This window comes from Oncorhynchus nerka, linkage group LG20, assembly GCF_034236695.1.
Source record: "Oncorhynchus nerka isolate Pitt River linkage group LG20, Oner_Uvic_2.0, whole genome shotgun sequence".
Lineage (NCBI taxonomy): Eukaryota > Metazoa > Chordata > Actinopteri > Salmoniformes > Salmonidae > Oncorhynchus > Oncorhynchus nerka.
This window is the reverse complement of record NC_088415.1, coordinates 26,305,094-26,320,776: the sequence shown is the minus strand read 5'-3', so window position 1 is coordinate 26,320,776 and position 15,683 is coordinate 26,305,094. Positions and strand designations below refer to the sequence as shown.

Below are 15,683 nucleotides of genomic sequence, written 5' to 3'. Positions count from 1 at the left end.
TTAAATATTCACATTTACATAGTTGAATGTGCTGACAACAAAATCACACAAAAATGATCAATGGAAATCAAATGTATCAACCCATGGAGGTTTGGATTTGGAGTCACACTCAAAATTAAAGTGAAAAACCACACTACAGGCTGATCCAACTTTGATGAAATGTCCTTACAAGTCAAAATTAGGCTCGGTAGTGTGTGTGGCCTCCACGTGCCTGTATGACCTCCCTACAACGCTTGGGCATGCTCCCGATGAGGTGGTGGATGGTCTCCTGAGGGATCTCCTCCCAGACCTGGACTAAAGCATCCGCCAACTCCTGGACAGTCTGTGGTGCAACGTGGCGTTGGTGGATGGAGCGAGACATGATGTCCCAGATGTGCTCAATTGGATTCAGGTCTGGGGAACGGGCGGGCCAGTCCATAGCATCAATGCCTTCCTCTTGCAGGAACTGCTGACACACTCCAGCCACATGAGGTCTAGCATTGTCTTGCATTAGGAGGAACCCAGGGCCAACCGCACCAGCATATGGTCTCACAAGGGGTCTGAGGATCTCATCTCGGTACCTAATGGCAGTCAGGCTACCTCTGGCGAGCACATGGAGGGCTGTGCAGCCCCCCAAAGAAATGCCACCCCACACCATGACTGACCCACCGCCAAACCTGTCATGCTGGAGGATGTTGCAGGCAGCAGAACGTTCTCCACGGCGTCTCCAGACTGTCACGTCTGTCACATGTGTTCAGTGTGAACCTGCTTTCAACTGTGAAGAGCACAGGGCGCCAGTGGCGAATTTGCCAATCTTGGTGTTCTCTGGCAAATGAAAAAAATGTCCTGCACGGTGTTGGACTGTAAGCACAACCCCCACCTGTGGACGTCGGGCCCTTATACCACCCTCATGGAGTCTGTTTCTGACCGTTTGAGCAGACACATGCACATTTGTGACCTGCTGGAGGTCATTTTGCAGGGCTCTGGCAGTGCTCCTCCTGCTCCTCCTTGCACAAAGGCGGAAGTAGCGGTCCTGCTGCTGGGTTGTTGCCCTCCTACGGCCTCCTCCACTTCTCCTGATGTACTGGCCTGTCTCCTGGTAGCGCCTCCATGCTCTTGACACTACACTGACAGACACAGCAAACCTTCTTGCCACAGCTCGCATTAATGTGCCATCCTGGATGAGCTGCACTACCTGAGCCACTTGTGTGGGTTGTAGACTCCGTCTCATGCTACCACTAGAGTGAAAGCACCGCCAGCATTCAAAAGTGACCAAAACATCAGCCAGGAAGCATAGGAACTGAGAAGTGGTCTGTGGTCCCCACCTGCAGAACCACTCCTTTATTGGGGGTGTCTTGCTAATTGCCTATAATTTCCACCTGTTGTCTATTCCATTTGCACAACAGCATGTGAAATGTATTGTCAATCAGTGTTGCTTCCTAGGTGGAGTGTTTGATTTCACAGAAGTGTGATTGACTTGGAGTTACGTTGTGTTGTTTAAGTGTTCCCTTTATTTTTTTGAGCAGTGATATATACACATACATACACACACACACACAGTACCTATCAAAAGTTTGGACACACCTACTCATTACAGGATTTTTCTCAATTTGTACTATTTTCTACATTCTATGAAATAACACATATGGAATCATGTAGTAACCAAAATAGTGTTAAACAAATAAAAATAATTTGCCTTGATAACAGCTTTGCACACTTGGCATTCTCTCAACCAGCTTCATGAAGAATGCTTTTCCAACAGACTTGCAGAAGTTCCCACATATACTGAGCACTTGTTGTCTGCTTTTCCTTCACTCTGCAGTCCAACTCATCCCAAACCATTTCATTTGGGTTGAGGACAGGTGAGGGTGGAGGTCAGGTCATCTGATGCAGTACTTCGTCCCTCTCCTTGGTCAAATAGCCCTTACAAATCAAATCCAAATGTTATTTGTAACATGCACCGAATACAACAGGTGTAGGTAGACCTTACATTGAAATGCTTACTTACAAGCCCTTAACCAACAATGCAGTTTTAAGAAAAATACCCCAAAAATATAAGAACAAAAGCAACAAATAATTAAAGAGCAGCAGTAAAATACCAATAGAGGCTATATACAGGGCAATGCAAATAGTCTGGGTAGCCATTTGATTAGACATTCAGGAGTCTTATGGCTTTGGGGTAGAACCTGTTAACCTCTAGCGTCGAGCAATCCCATATCCGGGAGCGTAATCATTTAAACGTTTCCTATTCATGAAAATCGCAAATGAAATGAAATAAATATATTGAAACACAAGCTTAGCCTTTTGTTAACAACACTGTCATCTCAGATTTTCAAAATATGCTTTAACCAAAGCTACACAAGCATTTGTGTAAGAGTATTGATAGCCTAGCATAGCATTAAGCCTAGCATTCAGCAGGCAACATTTTCACAAAAACAAGAAAAGCATTCAAATAAAATAATTTACCTTTGAAGAACTTCGGATGTTTTCAATGACGAGACTCTCAGTTCGATAGCAAATGTTCATTTATTCCAAAAATATTATTTGTGTAAGAGAAATAGCTCCGTTTTGTTCATCACGTTTGGCTAAGGAAAAAAAACGAAAATGCAGTCACTTACAACGCCGAACCTTTTTCCAAATTAGCTCCATAATATCGTCAGAAACATGGCAAACGTAGTTTAGAATCAATCCTCAAGGTGTTTTTCACAATTCTATTAGATGAAAAATCATTCCTGGCAGTCGGTTTCTCATCAGAGGCAAACGGAAAAATACTGCAGCTGGAGATTACTCAATAATTGCGACGGAGGACACCAAGCGACCACCTGGTAAATGTAGTCTCTTATGGTCAATCTTCCAATGATATGCCTACAAATACGTCACAATGCTGCAGACACCTTGGGGAAAACGTGGAAAAGGTAAACCGACTCCTAGCTCCTCCACAGCCATATAAGGAGTCATTGCCATGAGGCGGTTTCAAAAAATGCGGCACTTCCTGATTGTATTTTTATCTGGGTTTTTTCTGTAACATCAGTTCTGTGGCACTCACAGACAATATCTTTGCAGTTTTGGAAACGTCAGAGTGTTTTCTTTCCGAAGCTGTCAATTATATGCATAGTCGAGCATCTTTTTGTGACAAAATATCTTGTTTAAAACAGGAACGTTTTTCATCCAAAAATGTGAATAGCGCCCCCTATATCCAAGAAGTTAAGAAGCCTCTTGAACCTAGCCTTGGCGCTCTGGTACCGCTTGCCATGCGGTAGCAGAGAGAACAGTCTATTACTAGGGTTGGAGTCTTTGACAATTTTTAGTGCCGTCCTCTGACACCGCCTGGTATAGAGGTCCTGGATGGCAGGAAGCTTGGCCCAGTGATGTACTGGGCAGTACGCACTACCCTCTGTAGTGCCTTGCGGTCGGAGGCTGAGCAGTTGCCATACCAGGCAGTGATGCAAACCGTCAGGATGCTTTCGATGGTGCAGCTGTAGAACCTTTTGGGGATCTGAGGACCCATGCCAAATCTTTTTAGTCTCCTGAGGGGGAATAGGTTTTGTTGTGCCCTCTTCACGACTGTCTTGGTGTACTTGGACCATGTTAATTTGTTGGTGATGTGGAAGGCAAGGAACTTGAAGCTCTCATCCTGCTCCACTACAGCCCAATTGAATGGGGGCGTGCTCGGTCCTCCTTTTCCTGTAGTCCACAATCATCTCCTTTGTCTTGATCACATTGAGGGAGAGGTTGCTGTCCTTGCACAACACGGTCAGGTGTCTGACCTCCAGCGTTGTCAATGATCAGGCCTACCACTGTTGTGTCATCGGCAAACTTAATGATGGTGTTGGATTCGTGCCTGGCCGTGCAGTCATGAGTGAACAGGGAGTACAAGAGGGGACTGAGTACGCACCCCTGAGGGGCCCCCGTGATGAGGATCAGCGTGGCGGTTGTGTTGTTACCTACCCTTACCACCTGGGGGAGGCCCGTCAGGAAGTCCAGGATCCAGTTGCAGAGGGAGGAGTTTAGTCCCAGGGTTCTTAGCTTAGTGATGAGCTTTGATGGCACTATGGTGTTGAATGCTGAGCTGTAGTCAATGAATAGCATTCTCACATAGGTGTTCCTTTTGTCCAGGTGTGAAAGGGCAGTGTGGCGCGCAATAGAGATTGCATCATCTGTGGATCTGTTGGGGCGGTATGCAAATGGGGTTGGGTCTAGGGTTTCTGGGATAATGGTGTTGATGTGAGCCAAGACCAGCCTTTTCAAAGCACTTCATGGCTACATACGTGAGTGCTACGGGTCGGTAGTCAGTTAGGCAGGTTACCTTAGGGTTCTTGGGCACAGGGACTATGGTGGTCTGCTTGAAACATGTTGGTATTACAGACTCAGACAGGGAGAGGTTGAAAATGTCAGTGAAGACACTTGCCATTTGGTCAGCGCATGTTCGGACTACACGTCCTGGTAATCTGTCTGGTCCTGCTGCCTTGTGAATGTTGACCTGTTTAAAAGGTCTAACTCATATCGGCTGCGAAAAGTGTGACCACACATTCGTCCGGAACAGCTGATGCTCTCATGCATGTTTCAGTGTTACTTTCCTCGAAGCAAACATAGAAGTAATTTAGCTCGTCTGGTAGGCTTGTGTCACTGGGCAGCTCTCGGCAGTGTTTCCCTTTGTAGTCTGTAATAGTTTGCAAGCCCTGCCACATCCGACGAGCGTTGGAGCCGGTGTAGTACGATTTGATCTTAGTCCTGTATTGACGCTTTGCCTGTTTGAATGATCATTGGAGGGCATAGCGGGATTTCTTATAAACTTCCGGGTTAGAGTCCCGTTCCTTGAAAGCGGCAGCTCTACCCTTTAGCTCAGTGCGGATGTTGCTGCCTGGAGGTGTGTTTTAGGTCCTTGTCCTGTTGAAAAACAAATTATACTTCCACTAAGCGCAAACCAGATGGGATGGTGTATCGCTACAGATTGTTGTGGTAGCCATGTTGGTTAAGTGTGCTTTGAATTCTAAATAAATCACAGACAGTGTCACCAGCAAAGCACCCCCACACCATCACACCTCCTCCTCCATGGTTCAAATTTGGACTCATCAGACCAATGGACAGATTTCCACCAGTCTAATGTCCATTGCTCTTGTTTCTTGACTCAAACAAGTCTCTTCTTTTTATTGGTGTCCTTTAGTAGTGGTTTCTTTGCAGCAATTTGACCATGAAGGCCTGATTCACGCATTCTCCTCTTAACAGTTGATGTTGAGATGTGTCTGTTACTTGAACTCTGTGAAGCATTTATTTGGGCTGCAATCTGAGGTGCAGTTAACTCTAATGAATTTATCTTCTGCAGCAAAGGTAACTCTGGGTCTTCCTTTCCTGTGGCAGTTCTCATGAGAGACAGTTTTTTCGACTGCACTTTTATATATATATTTTAATTGAACTAGGCAAGTCAGTTAAGAACAAATTCTTATTTATAATAAACAGCCTACCCCGGCCAAACCCTAACCCGGACGACATTGGGCCAATTGTGCACCGCCCTAAGCTGGACGACGCTGGGCCAATTGTGCGCCGCCCCACTCGAAGAAACTTTCAAAGGTCTTGACATTTTTTGGATTGAGTGACCTTCATGTCTTAAAGTGATGATGGACTGTCATTTCTATTTGCTTATTCGAGCTGTTCTTGACATAATATGGACTTAGTCTTTTACAAATAGGGCTATCTTGTCACAATACAACTGATTGACTCAAACACATTAAGAAGGAGAGAAATTCCACAAATGAACTTTTAACAAGGCATACCTGTTAATTGAAATGCATTCCAGGTGACTACCTCATGACGCTGGTTGAGAGAATGCCAAGAGTGTGCAAAGCTGTCATCAAGGCAAAGGGTGGCTACTTTCAGGAATCTCAAATATCTATAAAATATATGTTATTTAACACATTTTTGGTTACTACATGATTCCATATGTTTAATTTCATAGTTAAGATATATTCACTATTATTCTACAACGTAGAAAATAGTATAATAAAGAAAAACCCTGGAATGAGTGTGTGTCTAAACTTTTGACTGGTACTGTATATATGTATATATTATTTGTACCTTTATTTTGACAGTGCTCATATGTCTCTTGGGCTGGCTATATAATTATTAAGTGAATTGGGAATTAGAATGTATGTGGAGTCTAAATGTATAGGCAGATAATTCGGATGTGCAGGTGAGGTGAGTAAATCTATGATAATTTGCATAATACTTGCACACCACATCCGCATTCCTCATCCAGATTTCTGCTTCATTTTTTCCTGAAAGACCCCCAAACAACCACTGACTATATATTCATCCATAAAAACCTACATTTTATTCACCCATTGATTATTTTTTTCGCACATACATGAGCGTTCACAAATTCCAGATAGACATTTATTCCTTGGACAATGATATGAACATAATGCATAAAATATTCGATTTTTTTAATCTATTAATTCAACACATACTCGTTTCTTACACGTCATGATTAATTCCATAAAAGCACAATTAATACGTTCAACAGGTAGGGAGACTATACAGAAGACAGATGGTTTCATATGAACACATAGGAGCCACTTGCTTGCACGGCAATAATTCACATCATCCATAATGACACTTGAAACACCAAAAACCAAATGTGTCGACAAGGAGTACGGTTGAAAACGGATCGAAATGTTCTGATTAATCCACTATATATGAGTTCCTTGTATGTTTACCCTATAGCACCAACCAACGTGGTTGCCCGAAACGTGATTTCTCTGGTATGTCGACAGAACCTGCATGAGATTATCTAATTCTATAGCAGCTCGATAATAAAACACTCACTTACGTATTTAAAAAAAAATCTTCATAAGGAAGCCAATTATCAATGCAGATATCAAGACATCCACACACTAAATTAGGCCTTATCCACAGCTCATTTTCACATGCCTGACTTTGCCTGATCAGACCATGCATCATATTCAACGCTTCAGAGATGATCCTTTTTCAAAGGACACTGCATTGCCCACTTCCTAATTAACATAACATTTCATTACTAAATACTGTACACTATGATTGTAAAGTCTATTATTGCACATTATCACGAAGGCAAAAAACAAAGTACAGTTACACAGTCTCCCTTTTGCTCTGTCAATCAGTCTGTCATTCAGCGCCAATGATTGATGAGATTATGACCTATGGGCTACAGAGGTAGAATGTATACATTCTTATTCCTCGACTCCATATTTGAATGCCTCAATGAGCCCCTCTACTGAGTGAATAAACCCAGAAATGCTGCATATGCCTCCTATAACGAATATGGCGACGTCGAAGAACACGTGGTGCCATAAGAGTTTCCTCCACATCAGTTTTAGATGAAAGAGAGCCGGGAGAAGGAAGCACAACCCGGCGCCGGTAAGACTCCCGGTTAGGCCCATGAGGAGTGCGAAGTGCGGGACAAAGATGGCCATGATCAACGTGAACACCACCAGGAGGCACCGGAGGCCCAGTCCCCAGGACTTAATCCGTCCTCCCGGCCCATAACAGTCAGGGAAAATAGCGCGCCCTCCATCCTGGAAAAAAGACTTCTCCAGGACCTCTACAGCAGCGAAGAACGGCAGCGGATACGAAAGCAAGGCCTTGGCCACCAGGAACAGGTTTACCACCGCTCTGATGGTGGACGGCAGGTTGTCCGTGATAACCTCTTTGGTGGCATCTGCCCAAGTCAAGTAGGCCACCAGAGCGAACAGGCCCTTCAGAACGCAGGCTCCGATGTGAGTCCAGTCCATCATGCAGTGGAACTCCTTTGGCCTCTGCATGTTCCCCTCCAGCGAGGGCAGGAATATCTGGGACGTGTAGCTGAAGACGATGATGCCGATGGAGATGGGAAACTTTTTGACATCGATATAGAACTTGACTTTATCCCAGGCCCAGTCGCGGGCTCTGGAGAGGCAGTAGGCTATCACCAGGATGTTGATGACAAAGTGCGCGATGGTGCAGAGCAAGCTGAACTTGGACACCGCCTTGAGGCTCTTGAGGAACGCGCAAGGCAGGAGGGCAGCCGTGGCGACTACAGACCAGGCCTTCTGCGAGACCGGAAGATTGGGGAAGCTGTTGACCATCAGGTTGCCGCTGACCACCACGTACAGGATACAGGTCATGACCAACTCAATGATCTGAGCAACGTTAACGATATGTCCGCCCAGAGACGGGAACCGTGGCTGGCAGCACGCGTTGGCGATGTCCACGTAGGAGTCCCTCACGCGCACCAGAATTCCATCCTCATTCTCTTCATACAGACACGCAATAAGAATCTTTCCGGTGTAACAACATACAACGGCGGCAAATATGATAAGAAAGAGTCCGAGGTATCCTCCGTGAAGAATGGCGTATGGTAACCCAAGGACGAACATCCCCTGTGGATACACAAGCACAGTTGAGTCGTAATGGAAATGGTCTTATCTAAGTGGCATGCCTCCCCACACCACACATGCAATAAATGTATCATATTTAAAGTTGTATAATAATAGCAAACGAATTTCACATTTTCATAATCATACATGTGTGAAACCCCATATTTAACGACTGGAGTTGAGAGGGAAAAAAAGGCATAGGCAGTTCTCTGTTCTTCTGTCAGGTGACTAGCGTCCAGGCACAGAATCTAATATTTCTAAGATAGTTCCTCATCAATACTGGATTTATTTTGTACAATCCTCTGTAATAATAACATATACCATTTAGGAGATGCTGATATCCAAATCGATTTACAGACATTCATGCACACATTTTAAGTATGGGTGGTCCCGGGAATCGAACATACTACCCTGGGTTACACGCTCCATGCTCTACCAACTACAAAGGACCACTGTGAAATGTTATCAAGAATAAAGATGTAGGCCTAATGGTGCCTGAGGCTAATCCAAACCATTTTAGCCGTGATTCATTCCAGACGGAGAGGCAACCGGGGGTCTGTTTTTTGCTGATAAGAAATAGGCTATCTTGCATAAACCCCCATTTTTCTCTAAAATCTCAAATTATTATTATACACATGCTTAAAATTAAATTGACATTATCTTCTGATTAAATGAAGGCACATATATGCAGTTGTTTAAAAAATATATATTTAGGTCACACTTGTTCTAAATGAAGGATTGTGAAATATGAAACCATACAATGCCTATTCAAAGTCTATTTTTACATGTCAATTAAAACATTTCTAAAGTCATTTTAAGGTCTGTTTCAGTATTTTTGTAGGATGCAAATCGGTGTCCCTGAATGGGCGTATATTGCAAGCCTATCTTGACAATAGGCTTACATTGACATAGTGCCAATATGTTTGTGTGTTTCTTTAAATTATTTCTACCTGAATGGCATTGGTGACGTTCCACCCCGCATCCCAAGTGGTAATTTTGGGTTTGTCCTCTAATGCCAACTCGTTACACGCCCCAGTGTTCTTGAGGGAGGAAGAGGATGGTGGACCGGTTCCGTCTCTCTGGTAGTGGCTGTCCCCCACCATCAACTCGTCTCCTCCGTCCATATCTCCCCCTTCTTCGTCACCCTGCATGATGTCCATCTGCATCCCCTGCCTATAGTCAAAATCCAAGTCATCGCAGTCCACGAACCCCAGACCCTCTTCATCCGTAGCGGCCTGGAAGCCAAGCCTGGCAAACACTCCGCTTACCTTGGCCTGAGACTTATTGGACACTGTGTTGGCCGCATTGGTCAGCTTGTTGCCGATCTTGTGTCGAATTAAGTGAGCCATTGTTGTGAAATAAATGTGGATCTTCAGATATCAATTGGATCAAATATGGTTATTAGTTATTTTGGCTGTTGCTGCTGCTGTGAGAGAAAGATAACCATGCCTGTTGCCAATACGTTTTGACGTTTCTCTCAACGGCTGTCCAACCGTTACATCCACATAGGCTCTCCTTAAAATCCCGTCTGTTGGTCTTGATTATCCATGTCACTCTCAAACCCCTCCTGACACTTTCTTGGCTTCAGAAGAAATTATGCAAAACAATTCCTCCTCAAGTTGGTTCTTCTAAACTGCTGAATGTGATCGAATGTCCCTGTTTGTGACCTTTCCATTAAGTTGTCCGTTTTGGTTCGGATGTTGCAGTCAACTGTGGCGCAGCTGTGACAAGTGCAAACCACGAGCGATGGAATCTGTGTGTCACAGTCGGACTAGGCACGTGTCCTCGTATACTGCCAATGCAATGACTTGCTCAGCAGGCAAAAACCTCTCATGGTTCTGAAGCGGGCGTGTGTGCGTGTGTGAGAGCGAGAGAGACGCAGCCTACGACATAAGTATGACCCCCTCACTGGCGCAAATTATCTGCAGTAGCCTAAGACCAAGGACAAAATTGTCCATTTATTACGTTTAGCAAATTGCTTTGAGATTTTAGAGGGAGAAAGGGGTGTAGTATTTCGTTACCAGAGGCATGGATGCTAGCTCTTACGCTTTATTTATACAAAAATATTGATGCTTTATTCGATTAAGATCATTTTGCATATTGAATTAGGCCTAATTCTATTTTTATTTTTGATCGATCATTTGTTACAATATTTTTCGTTATGATATGATGACACTAAACATATTCAGATCGTGTTGATCTTGCAGATGTATGATCAGTTTCATGAAGGTGTAGTTCATAATTGCAGACGCACATGTTCGTTGAAAAATGTGATTTAGACTGCCTACCATTCATAGGCCTATACCAATGTTTTGTCTTTTTATTCCTAATGCAAAAATACATAGAGGTGTAAAATTGATAAATAAGTATGACATATTTGAAGATCAAAATCGAACCTAGCTGTGACATCAATAGCATATTATTTTGATTATTTCCGTTGTTTTATTATTTTTATTCGCTATAAGAATTAGGAGACAATGTTTTGTTTTATGGCCCTTTGAGTATAGCCAGCACTTACAAGTTTTTTTTATGTGGTATAATATATATCAAAACAATCTTTTTTAATTTTTTTATTCTTGTCTAATTTGTTTTCCGATTATTTTAATTGATTAGCGGATCTCTGTAGCCGAAGTCATTTTTGTTCTGCTCATGGGAGCAGATACTTTAAATTCAGATGATAAATTAGAGACCACGAGCCGCATTCATCTTCATGAGAAAATTTTACTAATTTCAGCATTGCAGAACCTGGGACAGCGACTTGAATTTGCGCATGTTGGCTATAACCTTCAGTAACTGCCAAGTCATTTTTTTAAATGACCCCTGTTGTTTGACAAGCTATTTCCAATGTAGATCTTCACAGCATTAGCAAATTCCCCATGATTAGATCAACTATACATCTGGCATGGAAACCAAATTTAGGCCTGAATAGTATAATATATTATGTTGGTTGTCCTTGAAAAGGCATGGCATTCTCGTCCTCATTAAACACATGCCCGTGTCATGTGCGTCTGCTTTAGAACTCCCAAATTACGATATGACATTAAAGAGCAGGAATGTGTTCGAAAATGCAGAAGAAAAAAATCACGGTAACATTTGATGCCTCCAACTGTAATCCCTCAGATGATAAGAGGCACCTTATCCTTTCTCTTCTAATCGGTTCCGACATGTCACGACGCATTACAGTATTACTGTCATCAGGTTTTGGTGCCTGCGTATGCAAGGCATTTCTAACATTTCCATCTGTCGGAATACATTATTAACATTAAAGGAAAGGCAGAAATACAGTTTACTCTTTCACAGAGTGAGAATAGCACATGGACAGGCTGATGATACATTAATTACAGAATAATGTATGTTGAATTGTGCATTGGTCGAAGACTAAATGAGACAAAAACGTGAAAGACGACGAGAACTCAACATTTTGCATCAACCCAGAGAGAAAGTTCCTATATTTTCATGCTGGGCTTAGGTTGCTTTGCCAGCTGCCATTTGTGTTGAGGCATGCACAGTGTGCGTGTATGTGTATGCATGTGTGCTGGCATGAGTGTGTGTGTGTGTGTGTGAGGACAGTGAGGAAAGAATGTTCCCGGGAGAGTCCTTGGGGCATCTCAGTGACTAAACCTCCCTCCCCCATCGTGTGCAAAACCCTGGTCTTGGACAGAGGATAGGCTGAAAATGTTACACAAACACCCCCCCTGGATTAAAATGAACAGCACTGCACCTTCATCGTGAAACAGGGTTTTGAATTCCAGTGAAATGTACTTACTAATCTTCTGGACACAAAGATATGTTGTTCTCTATCTGTATTTGCACATTTGGAGCTTCACAAGAAATTGATTTTCAGACATATTATTATTGAGATGGCATCAAATTGCCTGCTGTGGTGACCAATTTAGCTTTGGGTTACAGAGGCAAAGATTTATTCAGCAAAGATGAAAGAGGGATGTCTGAAGGGGGAGAGATACTGAAGGCCTATAACCTGCTAACATGCACCAACTGGGGGCAATAGACTCAGATAGTTGCCATGGCCACAATAATTGGTTGGCAAGACTCAAAGGAACACAGATTGTCTGTCTGAAAGCCTCACTAGATGAAAAGGGAAGCCACTCAATCCAATCTAGAGCCCTAACAATGGGAAGGGATCTAAGAAAATATAGCATCTTGGATTGAGAAAAAACAGAGCATTTTAGTTTAGAATAGAGAAATGTAATCTGCTGCTTATACTAAATGGTCCACAAGGACATGCAATTTACATAGGAATAGATAAATAAACACACACACAATTTTGAAATCTTTCCTTGGATCCCCTATGAAACACGAACACAACTTACACATACACATACACACAGACACTACACACCCAGGGATTCATGCAAAGTGACAGGTGCACAAACACATTAATAACTCTATGGCCCAAAAATATCGTTATGCTTACAGGGCTTAAGACTGAAGAGAGTGGTAGTGACAGTCTCTGTGTGTGAGGGGGCGGGGTAGTGTTTAGGGGTTGCAGGGCGTTTGGTTTGCTGCTGTGGCTCTGGTATCAGGCAGTCTAGCGGTTAAGAGCCTTGGGCCAGTAACTAAAAGGTCGCTGGTTTGAATCCCGAGCCAACTAGGTGAAAAATCTGTCGATATGCCCTTGAGCAAGGCACTTAACGCTAGTTGCTCTGGTAAGAGCATCTGCTAAATTACTCAAATGTAAATATCAGAGGCAGCAGTAGGAATCTCAATGCATACCTCAGCCTATTATGTAAACGGTGTTCCCTTCCCCTCATTCATTTATGTCACAGATAGTTGGAGGTTCTCTTTTTATTTCACCAGTCCTGCATGCAAAGATTCAAACGGACATTTCACCATTTAATCTCATGATCAGCACAGAGAGCTGCAGCAGGAAAGATCAGTCTTTTAGGTACTGACAATCATAACATTGCTATTCTACTACCTCAACTAAATTATAAGATTGACAATATTAACAGAGTAGTAACATGACAATAACCCAATAAATGTCTTAAGAGTCTTGCAGGAACACTTGAATATGACAGCTGATGACAAGCTAATTAGGATCTCTCTACCCTGCTTCTACAAAATGGAGGAGCTACATCAAGGCAGTCCCAAAGCGCTTGTAGCCTAATTGTTCCTCTGTGGCTCATCACGGTATGACATGCACAACAAGCAAAGATTCCCAGTGTTAGGGACAGAGGTACAATGTCACGTCTTGCCTTCTGGGAGCCTATGTGGGAGATGACCTAGATCTGCTTATTAACATTAGAGGAGGTCCCCTGACTAGAGCTTTGTGCCTGAGCAGTGAACTGTGCCTCTGATTCAATGACACAGCATCAAGCTACAACATTCCCTGCACCCAAATCTGTGCTAACCCGCCAATCAAGTCCCTGGACTGAAATAAATATGGAATATATCCACCATTTGTTTGATTACACAGGGCATATGCCTGTTGTCTCGATTTTTTTTTATTTTTACGATGCATGAATGATCTGATATGTAAGACCCTTGAGCTTAATTCTGTGGTTTTGTAACAATGATGGCACAGAAAATGCATAGGTGAATGCCAAGTACTCCTCTTATTGACTAGCTCATGATACACTATTGATGAAAGGATGCAGTATGGAGGGCCCTGTTTTTTGGACAATCATGTCACATGACCTGGATTTGAACCTTTATTTAAACCTTTTCCATCAAACTGTCATTATTTATTTTTTATGTCAGATGGTCATGCACCATCCTCAGATAATTATTGCTTTAATTTAGTTTAATTCTAATTTCTGGAAAGGCTTAAAATAAAAAGGTTAAAGGTGAAATATGCATATCCTGGTTACTAACTTTCTAATAGTTCACCTAATTTCAGTTTATGTGACAAAAAACAAAACAATACATTGTGTAGAGAATTATTGTACCGTCTAAACCACTGTGAAATATATTTTCAATAACCAAAAATATTGTATTTTCAGCTGTTTGAAGTTGGTGTACAAAACCAAAAGTAAAAGACAAAAAAAAAACAGAACAGGAAGCATAGATATAGTGCACGTCAGAGGAGGCTGGTGGGATGAGCTATAGGAAGATGGGCTCATTGTAATAGCTGGAATGGAATAAATGGAATGGTATCAAACACATCAAACATATGGAAACCACGTTTGGCTCCGTTCCATTTATTCCACTCCAGCCATTACAATGAGCCCAACCTCCTATAGATCCTCCCACCAGCCTCCATTGCCACACATAGAACAGATATACCGCTTCTTAGATTTACTTTCAATGAGAATGACAGATCTATAACTCACATTTCTATGTGAATTTGGTTGTGGCACCCAGAAAGTTTAAAAATCTAGGTCATGTGACATGGTAGCCCAAAACACAGGATCCTAAAGGGTGTTTCTGGTTATGGGCTGATACTCATATCAGAGGCGAAGAATGATAGATCATCTTCATTTGACCCCTTACCGACAGAGTGATAGGGGACAGACCGTTTGGTGGTGGAGTGTCTATTGTCAGTGCCAAAGGCACCCTATATATCACCAGCTGAGGCTCCACTTTGCCCAGTCAATTGACAGTAATACTGTAAGTACTGTACATCTCGGCAACCCGAGATGGCATAGCAGTTCAGACGTCTTTTGTCCTCGTCTTGTCGTGTCGTGTATATATATATATTTACAACTTTTTTCACATACATTTTATTTTTATTTTCCATCAACTCATCTTCAATACACTCTCCTGCAACCTGCCTCACCAATTGATATGTATAAATACGTATTATTTACCTCAAATCTGCAATCCTCCAAGAAGCTAGCCAGAAGCTAGCCAGAAGCTAATCAGAAGCTAGTTAGCTTCTTTACTGGCAACTCGTTAGTATTCAGCTAACCACGGTTTGTGGTCATCAGCTATCCTTTAACTCGAAAATCTATCGCCAGTTTTGTACGGCGCAGCGCGGCTCGGAACGGAACATACCGGACCGATTTTTCTCTCCATGTCTCTGGATTTCAACTGCTCTCTGGACATTCACTCCCGGATCTCACAGCTAGCTGGCTGCTATCCGTGTGTCTATCTGCTTTCGTCGATTCCGGAGCAAACATCAATTACTCCGGAGCTAGCCAGCTCCGTCAATCACTCCTGGGCTGCAGTCACCTATCCGGACCCGTTTTACTGCCTACGCGGAGCCCCACCGGGCCTGTTATCTACCCGAAGGAGATCCGGCTGGCTCCTCCGTCGCGACGTTACCTGAACGCCCATCTGCGGCCTGCTAACCGTTAGCTGTCTTACCGGCTGCTCTCAGAATAGACAATCGGACAATTTATTTATTTTTAT

At 43.0% G+C, this 15,683-nt stretch overlaps 1 protein-coding gene across 1 annotated transcript; it reads right to left on the bottom strand.

Annotated features, from left to right (window-relative positions):
• Nucleotides 1–6,290: 6,290 nt before the first annotated feature.
• LOC115101637 (vesicular inhibitory amino acid transporter-like) lies at nucleotides 6,291–10,212 on the bottom strand. The gene is made up of 2 exons (XM_029621095.2): nucleotides 9,320–10,212; nucleotides 6,291–8,372 (listed from the first exon to the last, which is right to left on the bottom strand). Exons 1-2 carry the CDS (start codon nucleotides 9,716–9,718, stop codon nucleotides 7,185–7,187), a joined length of 1,587 nt encoding a protein of 528 aa, XP_029476955.1. The 5' UTR covers nucleotides 9,719–10,212; the 3' UTR covers nucleotides 6,291–7,184.
• Between the last annotated feature and the right edge of the window lie 5,471 nt (nucleotides 10,213–15,683).